Raw genomic sequence first — 18,585 nt, forward strand, 5'->3', positions numbered from 1 at the left:
AGAATAACTGAAGCAAATATTTTGACACAAAAACGAGATGGCGTGGAGGGGGGATTGACCACCAAGATCCTCGTGGAAGAGATGGTTGGAAAACAATGTGACAAAGGACTAGGTGAATCTGATGTCATTATTGCAGAGGAGGCAGTTGAAGAGAGCACAAAAGAGGAAACATCCGACAACCAGGCAGCAGGAATATTTAATGGAAAAGTCACTGTGGGCAACGTAATTTCTAAGGATATTGTATTCAGAGCCCAGAGGGTGAAAGTTACTGGTGAAAGTCAAATTCAAAATATTGAAAAAAGGAGCTTTAATGACTCTCATGAAATTGTTCCAGAAATCCCAGTACATAATCGCCCATCAGATTTCATCCCGGGAATAGCTGAGGAAGTCAAAGTGTCTCGACTTCATGATGGAGAAAGACGTTCAACAGATGAAGCACGTCCAAGTGAAACTTCCAAGCCTGAGATTGTTATGCGTCGTGTCAAGGAAATCACTGACATGCCATCAGTCCATGATGAGCCACTGATCACGATGATGGAAACAATATCAGAGGAGGGAGAGCATTTAATTCTTCAGAGAACACAGCCAGTTGATGAAAAATGTGTCAATAGTGATCAAGGTGGTTTTGTGCTTGAAGACTTTTTGGAAAGGTATGTAGCTTCGCACAAAGACCTGTCAACCATTAAAGAACTTCCTGAAGATAATTTTGCTGAATGTTCACCTGGTGAAGAAACTGGCACCAGTGAACAGATTGATAGGGCATCGAAAACAAATGGAGAATCTGCCATTCTTACAGATGGAAACAAAGCTGCAAATGACATAGGAGAGGAACCAACTGCTGCTTTCTCTCACAACCCTAAATTCAGGAATACCACACCTATGGACCCCACCAGTGTTAACGACCTGAAAATAAAATCCATCCGTGCAGTCAGGTTTTTGTCCTTCTCTGCACAGCATGAAAAACTACCTGCTGATTCAGAGCCACCCTTTGTGGAAACCATTATCCCAACTAATGATGAGATCACCTCTGGAGAATCCACACAGAAGGAAATCGAGGCAGTCAGTGTTGACAAAGATACACCTGTCCAAGAATCATTTTCTCAATATGAAGTCACTGAAGCATCTTTGGCAGCTGTGGCATACCGCTCGGAACTACACATCAAAATTCCTGCAGTGCCAAAACATGCTGCAGTGGAGACCGTCATACCTAGTAAAGATGACATGCACGTTACGGAATCTACACTGAATAAAAATGAAGTAGGGCTAGTAAGTGTTGATGAAGATACGCGTATTAAAGAATTGGATTCTGAATGTCATCTGATGAAACCATTTATCGAACCTGTGTTCTGTTGCCAATCTCTCAATGAATCTTCAGAAGAGATTATCATTCCTGCCAAAGATGGGAGCCACTTTAACAGAATATCTTCTGAATGTGTAGTCTCTGGATCATCAGAACATCCTTTCGCTAGATATAAAAGTTGTGCAAAAGACCCTCCCATCTCTGATATGCACAAAGAGGAAAATGAAAGTCCTCACGAAGATCAAGGAGTGACCATTGACACTTTTGACGAAGGTATGTTGGAGAACCTTAAAGTTTGTAAAATCAAATCTACAAAATGGTGCTATTTGCGAGCAGAACCATTAATACAAGAGGTCCTCGGCGAACCAGTTAAAGAGAACAATGTCCAAACTGAGGAAATCCTGGAAAATGATGTTGAAGAGGGTCTGCCCTTGATTAATATGGAAATGTTACATGTGCCTCCTTTTTCTAAAAGTCACTCAGAGGAGAGTGTAAACCCGCCTGAGCATCAACCCACAAACATCACGACAAATCAAGTCATAAAAGAAGCAATTTATGAAGTAGACAAATGTGATGATTGTTTAGGAGCTTCAAAGTCCCTGAAGACTCTCACTGAGCCTGTTGTCAGGGAAATATCTGAGGATGGAACTGAGGCTGAACCGAGCCGTGCGACCTCAGAGGATAAAGCATCAAAGATTACCTCAGGGGCTGAATCAAGCGAAGACACAGCAGAAATGATGCATACTGAAGGTTGGTCAGAACAACAGCCAGAATACCAGGAACACATAAAGGCTTTACTTGAGAGGCTGGAGTCTTCATGTACATCTGTTGTTGAAGAATCACCCTACAGACTTGAAGGTTTGGACATATCTTCATCAGGTTACGAGATCACTGTTGTCATCCAATTAAATCCATTAGAAGTGTAACAGTCAAATACAAAAGCATATTGTTTTGGATAATAATTGTTTGGCTCATTATGTATTTTTTTTTTACACTTATACTAAATGTACATGGAAGTGAATGCCACTGTATTTTGACAATGTCAAGGCACCAGATGTAGTAAATATTGAATTCACATTGCTATGTAGTTGTGTTGGATTTTTTTTTTTTAAGTGACTTTGCAGGCTGTGAGCAAACATTGATATATCAAAGTGAGAAGGCTCCACTTGGCATACTGGTTGGAATTGCAGGTTCTGTGTGGATTTTTCTGTGCTCTACCTTTCTGTTCACGTCAGGCAGCACAGTGGGTCAGCTGGAAAGCGTTGGCCTCACAGTTTCGAGGTACCAGGGTCAATCCCAGACCCACCTGTGTGGAGTTTGCATGTTCTCCCCATACTTGCGTGGGTTTTCTCTGAGCACTCCAGTTTCCTTCCACATTCCAAAAACATGCAACATGAATTGGACACTCAATTGGACACAAATTGCCCCTCGGTGTGATTGTGAGTGTGGCTTTTTGTCTCAATGTGCCCTGCGATTGGCTGGCAACCAGTTCAGGGTGTACCCCGCCTCCTGCTTATTGACAGCTGGGATAGGCTCCAACAACCCTTGTGAGGAAACAAAGCGGCTTAGAAAATGGATGGATGGATGGATGGATGGATGGATGGATGTTCGGGTCATTGAGATTCTACATTGATTACGACAAATCTATTCAGTATATAGTACAAAACATCATAAACTGTATACATATATCATCTTTGAAGCTTTTTTGTTTCTAATCATAGTAATAATAATAATACATCAAACCTACACAGCACTTTGAAAGAAACACAAAGACACCTTACACCAATCAGACAAACAAGAAAAATGGAGTGGTAAGCATGAAGTGAAGGGCCCAGTCTTCATGTCACTGTCAAACACAGAGAGATGCCGTCCACTGTGGCAGAATCCAAAGAAGAAAATGAACCGAGAAGCGGAAAGGATTTGGTACCCTAGCCTGAAGAGCCACATTTCAGAGCTAGCTGATAAAGCGCTCCTTGCGAAGCTGTTTATCTTAAATCTCCCTACCTTTTGTATTCTACAATATTTGGGAAATGCCACAATATAAAAAAAAATGACTCACATTCACGATGCAGTAATTTAAGTGAGTCTTCCACTAAAAGTAGAGCCACATCTCACGCTAATAGCTGTCCATGAACCCTCGGTAATGCCATGTCTGCATGAGTGCATGACCGCCCCAGGCTTCTATACAAGCAGAAGGCATAATATGGACCAATCAGAGCCCAGCTATTTTTCCAACCGTCTCATATGCCAGACAGAAAAACTCAACCAGAATAGGTTGAAAAGGGCATTTGGGACATTTTTGGGCACTGCCAAACAAAATTATCACCCAAATAGCACATCAAAGAAAATTTAATTTAAAAGAGCAATGGAAGCAGACCTTTAAAGACATCCCATCTACATCGTTTTTGAATACATGAACGGTACTCATTGTTGTTGTAGCCAAGTACAATGGTCGTTATTCCGTATCAAGGTCCAGAAAGTGACCCATATCGGCTGAGGCGCTCCACAGGTCTTCTAACGTCAGCGTGGTTGGTTTTTAAGCATAGTTGAAGAGATGACGCGTATCGTGGGTGGCGACGTCTCACAGTGGGCAGTTATCAACAATGTTGTTGTCGAGTCAATGGTGATAGTTGTTGAGCTTGTGACACCAGCCCGAATGGAGTTGCGATAGTGTCGTTCTCACGGGCCGCGGGAGTTGTCTTTCGGATTCGGCTACTGGAGGCGGGTAGCTGCCTAACACGATGTTAGGTACGGTACTTGTTTGTAAGCCATAATTGAAGTCCGGATAAGGTGGATAAGATAGGCTTGAAACAGAAAAACTAGTATATTCCTTTTCCTATGAGGAAAATTATTATTTTCCTGTTAGGTTTTTCCTGTATTACCCTAATCAGTTAATAGTAGTTGTGGTGACTGGGTACTCTATAGAGAAACTTTGGATGCCTTGGCTAAGATATGACACAATGCCAAAGTGGCTGCCTTAAATACAATTTAAACATCTTTCACTGCCTAACTGTGTGTGAAGATAAATGGAAATAAAACCAAGACACTTAACACAGTTAAGTGCATTTGAATACTTCAGTGCGATTTTGCACAATAAACAAACATTTGAAACTTAAATGACTTCAAATAGTTGACAGCTTTGCTTACATTAGCTGAAATAGCAGTGACTTTGCCAAATATTAGCTTCAAGGCTAAATAGTGGTTAGCAAGGAGAGAATTACTTTAATATAACGACAACAATCTCCCGATATCCAATGTAAGATTTTATAACTATGTTACGTAAGAGTACTGCACTAAGATGTAAAGATTGAAAATGAAAATATACTGTGCACTGTACTGATGTACTGTATATGCAGTGTGTACACTAATATGTTTTTGAACATTGCTGATTGTTAAAGCTGACTTTCAGTGAAGTGCACGGAATTTACTCGGACATCCAAGTTTTTATTGGAATGACATTGAATGCACTACGTAAGTACTATATTTTGTGTAAACGTGATACCAATTTTGCGGCAACAATTATATTTTTTTCCACATTGTTTGGGAACATGACAATGGTTATAAAATATGTAGGATCCTAGAAAAAGAGTAATTCATCTTTAACACAAAATTGTTACCAGAGGATTATCCATCCATTATCCGAGCCGCTTATCCTCAACTGGACTCATCTAATTAAAATCAAGGTTAGCCGCTTCAAAGATTCTAAGCTTTGGGACACACGAATGTATTTGGCTTTTCAGACAATTCCTGAGCCATGACCGTCCAACATAGTTGAATATCAATGAGTGACGGGGGTGGGACACGCACGTTCATAAAAGGGTTATTGTTTACGGTGTGCAGAGTAGGCAGAGGCATGGTTGGAATTGTGCGCCCATCTCAATGCTGTGATTAAGACGCTGCTGCACTGATCTGCCGCTGCATAACCCCCAAAAGGCTAACTCTGTGTGATGCTGCTTAGGAGACAGCTAACCAAAACCCAGAGCCACTGACGGAACCAGAAAGTGGGACTCCAGAACAAACTGACAGCCCTAACAGTCCACTTACAGAAGAGGAGACTAACCTAGAAGACAGTCCAGTTATGAACTTCTTCAAAAATTTAGTAAGTGACAAATAATTTGTTTGCCTGGAGATATTTGGGTTGTTTTCTCTTCTGTGACTAAAGCTAATTCACTGAAAATTTTCATAAAACATTGGTTCAGTTTAATCTTATCTCTCAGCTCGACCAAATACTTCTTGTTTAAAGGCTTCCTGCTGTTAATATTATATTATACCGTTAATCCTAACAATGACCTTGTGAGTAGCGACATCGGTATACATAAATTATGCTCTGAGACGTAACAGGCCACTATTGTATTTCCTCTTCATCATGTGGCCGTTTGGAACGTGGCATTTTAAAGAGTTACAGTGCCCTTGTGCCATCCTTGGAACATGCGGGAATGTGGTGGCCCATTGTTGGAGCCATCGTGTGAGCTCACAAGGGAGGCCTGTTGTGGCTGGAAGTTCAGATTGGTAAAGATTCACTAGAGCGAGAGCAGGCCTACGCCATCTCCAGAGCACAATGGTGGCCACTCTGTCAGCGCATGTACTGTGTGTACACATGGCCACAGACAAAAGTGGATTGGACTCTTATTTAATTCGAAAAGCCTATTCCTACTTATCGGAACGGCCTACTTCCTTCGGTGCCTCAGATTCGGTTTCAGAATTTCTGCTAGTTCTGCAATCCTTAGTAATGTGATGCTTGGGCGTCCTGTTATTCTATTTTGTCTTTTCATTTTTTTGGCAGAATTTAACGGTGACTGTCCCTTCCCTTGTTCGGCAGATGCCATCCAATAAAACGTCCAAAAAGGAAACTCCTGAAGTCTCAAAGGATCAGGTGACCATTGACGCAGCAAAAGTAGAAATGCATGGTCAAAGATGTCCACAACAATTCCTCCAGTTGTTCATGACAGTGCATCACCACTGTCAAAAGCAAACCACCGCTGTCAAAATTTGGCAGTCATGTTTTTTTTTCACTGGGGCAGGTCTGTTATTCTTACAAATTAGCAACCTCAAGGTTTGAGCATGACTTGGTTCCTTTCATAATGCAATCTCAATGGCTCCAAAAAGCATTTTTTTGTGTGTGTTGTTTTGCTGAAAGCTGATTATTTTGGACATGCGAGGATTCCGGCTGATGCCAGAAATATGTTGACGATATGATAGCTAATGTCGCTGTCGAATATAAACTTTGTTACTCCATTTCTTGTTAAAGTGTTAAAGTAGGGTGGGTGATTAATTGATTAATGTGGGTTATTGCTTATGATTATTATTTTAATGCAGTTTTTGAAAAGATTCTGTAGTTCAAAACATGTTCTTTCTATACTGCTTGTACTAAAAACATGGGTACAAACAGGGAGGTACTAGTTTTACAAAGCATGTTCAGAATTCCTAACTTTTATGACATATTATACGTTTCTTGCGGCTTCTCTAAAAAATGGAAAATTTGCTTTTCGTAGGACAGCAACAAAAGAAGAAAATGGAAAAATGGGTTATACTGATGATACGGTTTTTCTAATTCAACAGCTCTTTCAGACTTTGGTTCAGGGAGACAAGCCTTCTTTTTATTGCCGCTTGAACGGGACATGTTTTTTTATGACTACTCACATTTTTCGCTGATCTATTCTAAACTCCTGCCTCTTTTGTTGTCAAATAGAGGCAGAGGGAGAACCAGGCAGCGCCAACCACCACTGTGAGCACTCACTTTGTCTGTTTCCTTATAAAGCTAAGGGTTATTTTCTGTGTTTGTTTTTGGTTAAACTACTGTAAATTTACCATGTTTGAAGCTTGGTGATGGTCAAGAAATCTTATTTTTTAGTATTACTCGAGCTGTATTACTTTTTAATGGCACTTTCATTGCAGTACGATAAAAACGTGGTTTGTAGATCTGAGTCCTCCTCCTACAGAAAAAGAAAACACAAACCAAAATAAAACCATAATTTCCGGCCTACAGAGCGCACCAGATTATAAGTCTCACCCAGTACATTTGTGAGGGAAATATCATTTGGTACATACATAAGCGCACCGGTGTAAAAGCCGCAAGTACCCACATTGAAACCCACATTGAAACACAAGATATTTACAAAGAAAAATAGTACACAGGAAGAATTTTTAAAGTTTTAATACCTTAGCTTAGCTTAACATAGCAACAACATGGCAGCACAAACAGGGCTGTTAAAAATATACAGGTAAAAAAAAAAAAAGCAGCCGTGGCAGCTACACAGTAACAGCAATAACAGGGCCGGTTAAAAAAACAAACAAGCAAAAAAAAGATACCTAAATCACTGAGACACGGCAGTAACGCAGTAGCAACATGCTAGCTCAGCGCTAACACTAGCGCGGTGCTAACACGGCCAGTTTAAAAAAAAACAGTAACAGCCTGTGAGGCTAATGAGGACATGCTATAGAAAATGGAGGAGTGGTCACTTTACCTTGCAGATAAGCATTCTCATTCTGTTTCACTCCCAAGGTTGTACAAGTGTCTGATCCAGCTGCCGCCTCCAAAGGAATGGTGATCCCGCCACCTCCTCCTCCTCCAGAGCTTCCAAAACTGGAAGTCAGAGCAGAGCCCAGTGCCAAACCCACCACCTCAAAAGAGAAAACAAAAGCTGCAGCTAAGGGTGCAGACTCTTTGAAAGGGAAGTCAACCAAAGACGTTCTCAGCAAATTCTTCCATCTACAGGTAAATAAATACACACAACACCAGATTTGGTTCATTACATTGGAACCCTGCTATAGCCAAGGAATATGGACTGGTGGGGATAATTCACACCATTTATAATTGCAATGAAAATTATGTGTGTTGAGGAGTGTTAAGGGTTGGTTCCCTGCACCCCCAGAAAAAAAGACGTAAATTAAATTAAATTAAATTGAAATGTTATTTTCATTGTGTTATTTTGACATTATTCCAGTAAATGTCATACACGTGACTCATGGATTTGTATGTAATGATGGCAGAAAATTGAGGTTTGCCACATTATCATTAGTGATGCTTTATAGTCCTTCACTGTATCTCTCGATAAGAACCGTTTCAATGTGCTGCAGACTAACAACGAGACACAACTGCAAGAAATACAAGCTGATGTCTATCCAATTGTAGAAAAAGAGGTAAACATTTTCCAACTGCATTCAGGAAGCATTTCACTCTATTTGAAGATATTGATGCTACGCCCCAACTCCATATTTTCATATTTCTAAAATGACAAATAAAACTACAACAACAAAAGAAAACAATTTATTCTGCAGGACACTCCAGTGAATGTGCCAGAAGCAGTTGTAGAGGTGAAGGTAATTCACTTAAATTTGAGTTATTACCAGTAGTAAATATTTGACTTATATCATTTATGAGAAGTAATCCTCATAAGTTATCGAAATTGTTTTCATTTGTGTTTGCTAATGAGGCTGACCAACCTCAGCAGACACCAGAAGAGGCAACACAGATGGTTGTAGACGAGAAGGTAAAGCAGCAGACAATGTGAAAACATACCGTAAAGCCTTTTGTTCTTTCTTTGGTACCAGTTGACATGACGTTTAATACACAAGAACCTCTAAAATGGAACGGATGGAAAATGGAAAATTTAGTTTTGAATTTCTTAAGTGAGGATATGTTGATAGAGTCTGACGTGACATTCAACACTCAGATCAAATTGATCACAAAAACAGCCTTCTACTAGGTGTAGAACATCACCACAACAAAGGCCAAGTGGACCAGGAGAAACTCATCCATCTTTTTGTCTGAAGTAAGCTTGACTATTGTAATGATCTTCTGACTGATCACCCCCAAAAGAGCACTTCGAATGGGTTCTGACCAGAGAAAAGAAGTCAGAACATATCATTCCAATTCTGAAGTTTCTACACTGGATCCCAGTCAGCTTTAGAATATATGTCAATTTCTGTTATTAGGGAACAATTCACTAGATGGTTTAGGTCCTAAATAAATTAAACACATGCTAAAAGGGTGGGCGATCTGATGAATCAGATTAAATAACAGAGTCCAAAGCAAACGACGAAGCACCTTATACCTGCTATGCAAGTAGGCAGGAAAAAAAAAACGCTAGAGGACTTTAAATACTCACTAAATACTGTATAGTGACAGTGTCGATCAGTTGACAACACTGTGGACCTCAATTGCTCTTAAGACTCGGTGCTTGTGCATAAGACAGTTCCATCATGTTAAGAGCGACTGACTTCAGTGAAAACCACAACAGGGAACTGTATTACGATGAAAAATATCAATAATATATATATATATATATATATATATATATATATATAGACATTGAGGTTTTTTTTGGGTGCATTACTTTTAATAGAGGTCAGCTTGCATGACAGTTTCAAATGTTAATATATTGACCCTAAAATTAATAAAGACTTTATGATGCCAATGGTATGAGGTGATAACTAATATTTCTGCCAGGGAAAAATTGTTCGGCAAAGCCAACATTTAAGCTGCTTCTCATAATGGATTGGGTTTTCTCTTAAAGGTAGCACTGTAAGAGTGGCACAAATTAATTGGACAAAATCCATAAATCCAAAGATAATGCTGATGTTTAAATGTTGTTAGTCTGTTGTAGTGTTAGCATATTTGATGGAGCAAGAAAAAACCTCTTTCCTTTCTGCAGTTCACTGCACAGGGACCGCAACCAGAGGTAGAAAGCAAGGTAATATTTATGTAGTATATTTCGGCGCTATTTTGACGAGGTGGCTCTATCAGAGATTTTTACATTTGAATTCTCTCTGGGATTTGATTCTTTTCTACATCTTACATTCGTCAATGATCTGACACCTTTATTTTCTTCACCTCCTCTTTGACTTGCAGGTGTCCACTCTGGACATTACTTTAAGGCAGTGGTGTTCAAACTACGATCAGGAGGACATATTTTAGCGGCCTGTGGGATTTACTAAAAATAACCTGACATGACCTGCAGTCAAGAATTGTACACTACTTCTTACAGGGGGACACCCTCGACAACTTGTACGACTACCACTTATCATGAGAAACGTTTTTCAAAAGAGGTTTATTCGCTCTTCAAAGAAACTATGTACAACTAAAATATTAAAAAGTAAAAGCAAAGTAAAAATATTATTTCTATTTATAAAGCCTTGATAAAAAATAAATAATATTTGTTTCTAATAAAAATGGCGAGATTTCCAAAGTGTTCCATTTTGTGCTCCATATCAAGGTCTGTGTTGTGAACATATCACAATTGCGATCCTCGATAATTGTTTCAAAAATAGGCAGTGTACAACAGATTGCAGTTTCAGTACTCAAAGTGGGCATGCTGCAGTAGTTGTATTCTTTTGGGATTGGTAAAGGTCTATGGGCCAAGCCCTAATCCTAAAAAAATCCTTATCACCTTTGATAGAATGCTGTGACATGGCAGGTCTTTCAGAAATAACTACAGTATAATATATAAGCAATATATTATTCCTTGTTTAAAAATTAAAGTTGTAGAATTTCAAAGTAAGAAATTCAAATCCAGGCTCTTACCTCCCCGGGTGGAATTCTTCTCTGTGTTTTTGTAGGGCTTTTCTGGGTTGTTCTGCCTTCTGCAAACGCGCATGTTAGGGTAATTAAAGACTAGAACTATGTACAGTAATTGGCTGACGATCAGGCCGGGATTGTACAATCCCACACAACCAAAGTCAGATGGAATAGGCTCCAGCACTAATGAGGATAAGCAGTATAGAATACAGTTATTATTTACACGCTTGTTTATGTACAATGGACTCCCAGCCAACCCTATTCTACTACAAAAACATACATAATAAGCAAAAAATAAATATATTTCTTAAATTATTTCATTATATAAGGTATCTAAACTATACATGTATTTCTACTATGCAGTTTATTATCAAGAAAAGCTAAAAAAAAAAATGCGTTCAAAAATTTTTTAGGCTTGGAACACATTATTTCCTTTACCATTAATTGTAATGGGAAATATCGATTCAGATTTCGAACAAATCACTTCTCAAACCGCCTTCAGGAATGGATTGTGGTCGAGAACTGACGTTGTCCTGTAATTCAGATTTGCATAAAATCGTGTTGAGTCATGATTCACGGGCTGAGGCAGATCACATTCTAGTTTGGTGATGATCCATACACAGGAAAGGTACAGGAATTTTTTCCCACTTTTATTGAAATTACAGGGTGATATTTTCTTTCATTTCTTGGTGAATAATGCATGAGTTCTATGCACTTTGCCTGAGTTAACTGACAATTGTAGTCACACTTTTATCAAGACAATCTTCAGCAGAGAGGGATCAGGGTCTGCTTTTTTTCCCCTTCTTTTTACTGTGATTTGGTTCTGCTCTGAAACATTTCCTCTTTTAGCATCATCTTTCACTCTTAGGTGTCCTCTTTGACTTGGTCATCCTCAACCCCATAAAAGAGCCATTTATGATTCTCCTTTGTCTTTCACAAAAGAAGGTAGATCCTTGTAAAGCTGGGACTCTGGAGGCCGCTGCCAAGCCAGAACCGCCAGCTCCGGTTCACGAGGAGAAGAAAACACCATCAAAGTCACCCTTCTTCTCTTTGTTCAAGCCTAAAGTAAGAATGTTGATTGAGCCTCTGTTCATTTTGCATTGTCTCCTTTTTTTGTTTAAGATGGAGACTTACCTAGCTCGGGGTATAATATGGGGTACTGTACCCCCTGGACTCACCAGCTGTCGATAATGCAAATTATTCTCATTGCCATTTTTAATGAGGTGAAAGTGTGCAATACACATTAATCAAGCACTCAACAAGTACAATTTTCAGGTCACTTCCATACTGGCTATCTTTACGTTTCACGTCACAATCGCGGAGTCAGTGGCTCAGCCCACTTCATTATTAATTATATTAAACACATAAAACAGAAATAATGAACAATTACTTTATGTATATATTGGGCTTTGTACTGCATGTGTTTTTTTGTGCGGTGATTCCCAAACACTGTGCCATGCCACATTATTGTGTCACGAGTGATTATCAGGTGTGCTGCAGAAAATGATTCAATTGAACAGATCAAGATCAGTTTCATCTATTACAAATAATGGATTATTACAAATAATGGATTAGTGTTCAGCTACCTACACGACTAACGGACAGGCCGAATAATTGAATGATTTTTCCACTAGACCAGCAGTTGTCAAACTTTTTAAACAAAGTACCACCTCAAAAAATACTCACCACTCAAAGTAAACTATAGTAACTAGTAGTACGAACCAAAAACATGCTAGTACAATAGTTTGATTTCTAAAGAGTATCTCATATTATATGTTGCATTCCATATTTTTTCATATTTTCATATTTTTTGTACGCATCTTTATCATTATCATCAGCTCGGTGCCTGTACGTGGTAGCCTCTCTCTGCATTTAGGTGGGGGGACGGGTCCCGAGTGTTGTTTGTGCCTATGCACCAAACAGCAACTGAAAATAAACACCCTTTTTGGAGTCCCTGGAGGGGGTGCTGCAAAGCTCTCTCACTGGTGACTCCCTCGTTCTGATGAGGGATTTCAAACACAGCGACACCTGGAAAGGCGGGATTGGAGGAATGCCGCTCCCGATCAAGATCCTGGAAAGGTTTATTTTGAGACAATATCTTTGGGTTTTTTTTATGTTTTAAATGTAAATTTTATTTGTACTCGTTTCAGTAATTCTTTGGCTTACCATTAGCGAGTGGCAGCGTCTAATAGGGTGCTGATACCACACTTTGAGAATCACTGCATTGGATGATAGGCTTTCCACCTTTTGAGATTTTTATTTGGTAATGTGTCATAAGAGTTTTCTTATACAAAATATTTGTTGGCGGTATGGTGGAGCAGCTGGTAAAACAGTGGCCTCACACTTCTGAGGTACTGGGTTCAATCCATGTCCATTTGCATGTTCTCCCTGTGCATGTGTGGGTTTTCTCCGGGCACTCTGGTTTCCTCCCACATCTCAAAAACATACCACATTAATTGGACACTCTAAATTGCCCCTAGGTGTGATTGTGACTGCGGCTGTTTGTCTCTTAAATGCCCTGCGATTGGCTGGCAACCAGTTCAGGGATGGGCTCCAGCACTCCCCGGGACCCTTGTGAGGATAAGCGGCAAAGAAAATGGATGGATGGATGGATGAAAATTATTTGCTTTGGCTGAGTCAAGTAAAGGTCGGGAAACACTGTTTTAGTGACCAATGAGAGAATTTGGAATTTTTACATGCATTTGTGTGTACTGTGGAAAGGACCAAAACAAGCACAGGGAGATCATGCTGAGAAAATGGCTTTAGTTCACGTACACAAAGAAATAGTTTAGTAGTTTTCTCTTTCTCATGGTGTGCTGATAGTGCTCGAATGCTTTCAGGCTAGTGACCCCAAGAAGGCGAACCCTGCCCCCGTCAAAGCAGCTGATGCACTTCCCACAGTAAAGCCCAAAGAGGAACCCAAAGCAGCAGTCAAGTCTTGCGAGGTGATCATAGACGACAAAGTGGCCTCGGCGGGCCCCAAAGCTGTCGGCAGTCCTGCCAATGCGGCCCGGAAGTTAGAGAAGAGGAACTCCATTCAGCTCTTTTTGAAACATCTGGTAAAATACACCAACAATACACCCTCGCTATTTATTTAAAGCTACTGGGGAGTTTATTTTCAAAGGCCCTGACACGTTGCAATATGCTTTAGTTTATCCCCACTAGATGGCAGCAGCAACCCACCAGGAAATTTCCATCAACTTTCTGAGACTGATCAGTTACATCTAAGGGGACATTTTTTTCATTAGAGTAGGGTTACTTCGTCGTCTGATTGCGTCCAACTTCCCTACCTACTAAACTTGATTCTTACTACGTTCATTTAAATATATAGTGGATTAGGGGTGGCACGGTGGCGCCACTTTAGACTGTTGGTCTCACAGTTCTGAGGACCGGGGTTCAAATCCCAGCCCCGCCTGCATGGAGTTTACGTGCTCTCCCCGTGCCTGCATGGGCTTTCTCCAGGTACTCTGATTTCGTCCCACATCCCTAAAACATGCATCCATTCATTGGAGACTCTGAAATGACCCTTGGTGTGATTGTGAGTGGGACTGTTAGTCTCCATGTGCCCTGGATCGATTGTTATTATTTTTTTGTTGAAGTCCGAAAATCGCTATACAATTTATAATTGGACAACACATTAAAAATTCATCAGAGCTCATCAGCTATCATATTTGAATGACGTGAATCTGTATGACGGGTGACAAGCAAACTTCAAACCAATTTGGATTAGAGCTCGATGGCCTAAATTTAACATGCAAATCCACCTTCTTCACATCATGTTTGTCTCACTCTCATCACACCATGTTGCAATCTGTTTTGTTCAGTTTATTCAATTTTCTTCATCTATGAGGAGAAATCCATATTACACTCCATTGTATATTATAGTCAGTATTATTAGTTTTGTAGTTAGCAACAATGGTAATTTTACCGTGTCAGAGTGCATTGGGAATCTTACTTCATGTACCCTTTGCTTCCCAAATTTGTTACATGATTATATATATAGTACAGTATTTTTCTGTTACCTATTAGGTCTTAGATTGAAGACTGCAGTCATTTTTTTTTTTTGGGGGGGGGGGGTGTTCAGAGGGACACAATCTATATGCATGTAGATGGACAGAGTGATGCACACTGGCACAAATAAAATTTGGAAGACTTGTTTTGTCACATACTAAATACTGGACAGGTTGAAAAGACCCAGAAATTAGCATGTTGCAAATATTATTTACCTCACTCTGGATGCTGGCGAACCACACTCTGCCAATGTTTACAGATGACATTGTCAAAATGATCTCTATTCACACGAACCTGAAAAAACGAAAAACAGCAGAGTACGGATAAAAGGCCTGCGAGGCAGAGAGCTGGCAATGACACATGGTAAGGAAACAAAATCATTGAGAGGATTCTGATCCGAATTCTAATATTCTTTTGCAGGGCCAGAAACGTCACTCGACAGATGCCGGGGTCCAGACCGAGCCAGTGACCGTGGCTCCAGCAACCAAATGAATGCAGAATCAACAATGAAGTTCTTCTGTATATACTCCTCTCTGTCTTTATTTTTCTCTCTGGCTAATGAAAAATCACATTAATAATTGCTTGTTTTTGTCCAGTTAGCAGGTTAAAGGTCAATACATCGTGGGGGGAAAAACAAAATTGAACATGAACAGAATGCAAGTACTGTAGTTGAAGGCAGAGATTTTAAATGTTCCACTTACCGACAATGTGGATGTTCACTTTTGGTCAAATTATGGCCTTGACTCGTGAAATGGAATTAGCGCTAGCTTTGTTTGCACTAACAAAGACCTTTTACAGGATCCACTATCACACTTTGCTTTTTGCTTCTTGGTGGCAAACTGTTTGTTGTTATTGTCAACGTAAATTTGTAGGCTCTTGACAAACTAGATTGCACTTAAAGATATGTTGTGTTTATGTAAGCTGTTCATAGATAGTGCACTGTTGCAATAAATCACAATTGTTACTATGTCTGGAAATAATGGTAAATGAAATAAATATGAATACATGAATAAAAATTAGCAAATTCGCGTGGGAATAAAATACAAATTGTAACTGATACCATACTCAATATGATGTTGCCTTTTTGTCAACTGTCAATTAATGAGTGTCTTGTGGCATTTTTTTTAGGGGGGCAAATACTGGTCTGCTTTTGTTTGCTTTTGTTTGTCTGTTTACTTGTAACTTCCCGAGGACAATAAACAGGTTTGTCATTTCTTGCTCATTGTCAAATCTTATAACTTCAAAACAGACCAATCGCTTTTTTAAAACAACTGCAATGAGTCACTGGGTTTGGTCGATGTGAAGAACATGACACCACCATCATGTGCACATACTTCTGTGAAAGCGTGACGTATAAATCACTTGCTGTAAATTCATAGTCATTCTTGGATTCATCTGATCGCTGATTGACAGCTGTAAGAAAATGCCATGAAATTTCCTAAAGAGGAATTTCCTGTAATTTACTTGAGTTAGTAAGTTATCTCCAGCACGGTGGACGAGTGCTTAACATACACAGCTCACAGTTCTGAGATTTGAGGCTCAAAGCTCCGGACTTTATGTGGAGTTTGTAGGTTGTTTCAATGCTGTGGACTGTTTTTTCCCCCGGCTTTTGAAAAACATGCTTGTTTGGTTAGATGAAAACTCCAAAATGATGTCAATGTGAGTGTGAATAGTTGTTTGTCCCTTTGCACCTCCTGTGAAAGACTTGATACTACTCTTTATAATGTGTTGTGTAGCCTACGAAAGATGACCAACGCCACACACTTGCAATATTTCCACTGATAATCACTAGTCTCCTCCCCCAACCAGATGTCTGTCATAATACCAAGACGGACCTATCACTGCTGGTAAGTGAAAAGAAGAAAGAAGAGCAGAAGAGGAAATAGGAATAGGAATAAGATTATCGGGCAAATTTAGTGTACTTAATCTACACCAACATGGTGTACAAAGCACTTTACACACTTTACATGCAGACATTCAAACAGCAATGGACGGCTGCTACTATGCAAGGAGCTGCTAGGCCCACTGGGAGACGTTCAGGGTTCGGTGTCTTGCCAAAGGACAGTTCTACAGCGGTCAGTTGGAGTTGGTATTCAAACCACTGACGCTTCGTTCACTGAACATTGCTCTCTACCAAGCGACATCGAGCCTTAACCAGGGATGTGTGCAGACATTTATGGGGCCAGGTGCTCAAGCCAATAAAAGAAAGTGCAGACATCACTAAAAGTATTCATACTGTTAAGGGAAAAAAAGTAGTATATGTAGGGTAGGCCAGAAAAGATGTTTTTGAAAAGCTCATAAATTGATAAATGGTACTTGTAAATAAATTATATTGACAACAATGTGTTCATAATGAAATAGCATGACACAATCAAGTGTGGAAAACAAAATAAATCATGTGGTGTCCGTTTTCATTGGTGCATTTGTGAAGGCGCTGGTGGAAGTTGGCTCCCACTCTCCCCAACATTCCTCTGTTGACTTGGTCTGTGGTCTTTGGTCTTGTTTAATCTGCGTTACTGTGACCTCAAAGCGTTACAATGATATGACAAATAATTCTTTGTATCTGAATTGCGCCAAAGACACACGTCTATCTGACGTGTATTGTTTCATTTGGATGGCGCAACAGCCCACTTTTTCCTCTTTTGGGTGACTACCTAATTTCCCGGTTTGCCGATACTCCTTGTCCTGCTTATTGGTCCATGTATGACTTTTTTTGTGGCAACACCCGAAGGCATATGTGTATGTGCATCGGGCTCCAACAACAGATGAGGTGAACTATTTTGTGGAAGTAGTTTGTTTGCAGCTACCATTTATTATTCAGAGTTTTAATAAACGTCTTTCTGCCCCACTCTATATTTAACTTAAATATTCACTTTTGTTAACATAATCAATCAACACCATCAAAAACATACACACACACAAAAACCGCTATTGAGAAAGGAGGTGAGTTGTAGTCAACTGGAAAAATGAAGGGGCGAGTAAAGATTAACAACTGAGATAACATGGTCACACAAGTGTACACACCATCTGATGAATGGGGATATGGCTATGTTTAAAGTTACATTCTATAACTTGGAATATGCCCATGCTTATAGTTACATTTAAAGTCATGTTAGATAACAGGCAAATCCCCCTCAAATATCAAATACTTTTGGTGGATTTCATGACAGATTTTTTTTCAATATACAGTACATAAATAAAGGTGAAAAATGGGCTCTAGCAATTTCCACATACATATTTTTGTGGAGGGGAGGCTCACTGGCGTGTCACCAAATACATTACATTGATCTTCATGGCAAAGTTGAGACAGATGAAGGAGGCGTGAATGATGATTTAAATCAGTGGCTCTTAAACTTTTTACACCAAGTATTGTATTACCTAACCCCCCGACCCCCTCCACCACCATTATTATGACTAACATTAAAGTAGACAACGTATTAGCAATAAGTGTTCGTCACAAAGGAGACACATTTTATACCAAAAAAGTATGTTAGATCGTTGTTAGCCACTGTAACATTATGAACATTAGCACAATGCATTTAAACGTCAATCCTCTCATTTTCTGTACCCTGTCACCAGCACATAAAGGTTAAAGACATTTTTTTTTCGAAAAATAAATGTCTTCAAAACAATGTTCTCAAAGATTAAATGCAAATACGTTCTGAAATCATAGTTTAAGGACTCTCCGAGCAGAAATCTGGGTGTTCTTTCTACATACATGATATGTGTTTAAAGTGGGCGGCACGATGAGCGACTG

General features: G+C 39.6%; 2 protein-coding genes across 3 annotated transcripts in view; one reads left to right on the forward strand and one right to left on the reverse strand.

Annotated features, from left to right (window-relative positions):
* The window catches only part of pfdn4 (prefoldin subunit 4), a 24,610-nt gene extending 16,714 nt beyond the window's left edge, over nt 1–7,896 (reverse strand). Inside the window, exons 1-2 of one of the 2 annotated variants that reach the window (XM_061838945.1) lie at nt 7,765–7,862; nt 7,109–7,233 (exon numbers count right to left, since the gene is read on the reverse strand). In XM_061838945.1, the coding sequence (XP_061694929.1) occupies nt 7,109–7,111 (3 nt within the window). In that variant the 5' untranslated portion in view covers nt 7,112–7,233; nt 7,765–7,862. Of the gene's footprint in view, nt 1–7,108; nt 7,234–7,764 lie in introns of both variants that reach the window. The other variant, XM_061838937.1, reaches the window with a different exon arrangement.
* bcas1 (brain enriched myelin associated protein 1) lies at nt 5,203–16,014 on the forward strand. The gene is made up of 11 exons (XM_061838901.1): nt 5,203–5,399; nt 6,120–6,173; nt 6,990–7,025; nt 7,803–8,015; nt 8,378–8,440; nt 8,579–8,620; nt 8,734–8,790; nt 9,955–9,993; nt 11,760–11,882; nt 13,658–13,876; nt 15,249–16,014. The coding sequence occupies exons 1-11, from the start codon at nt 5,379–5,381 to the stop codon at nt 15,318–15,320; spliced, it is 939 nt and encodes a 312-aa protein (XP_061694885.1). The 5' UTR covers nt 5,203–5,378; the 3' UTR covers nt 15,321–16,014.
* Nucleotides 16,015–18,585: the final 2,571 nt, after the last annotated feature.

This window comes from Syngnathoides biaculeatus, chromosome 2 (genome assembly GCF_019802595.1).
Source record: "Syngnathoides biaculeatus isolate LvHL_M chromosome 2, ASM1980259v1, whole genome shotgun sequence".
Classification (NCBI taxonomy): domain Eukaryota; kingdom Metazoa; phylum Chordata; class Actinopteri; order Syngnathiformes; family Syngnathidae; genus Syngnathoides; species Syngnathoides biaculeatus.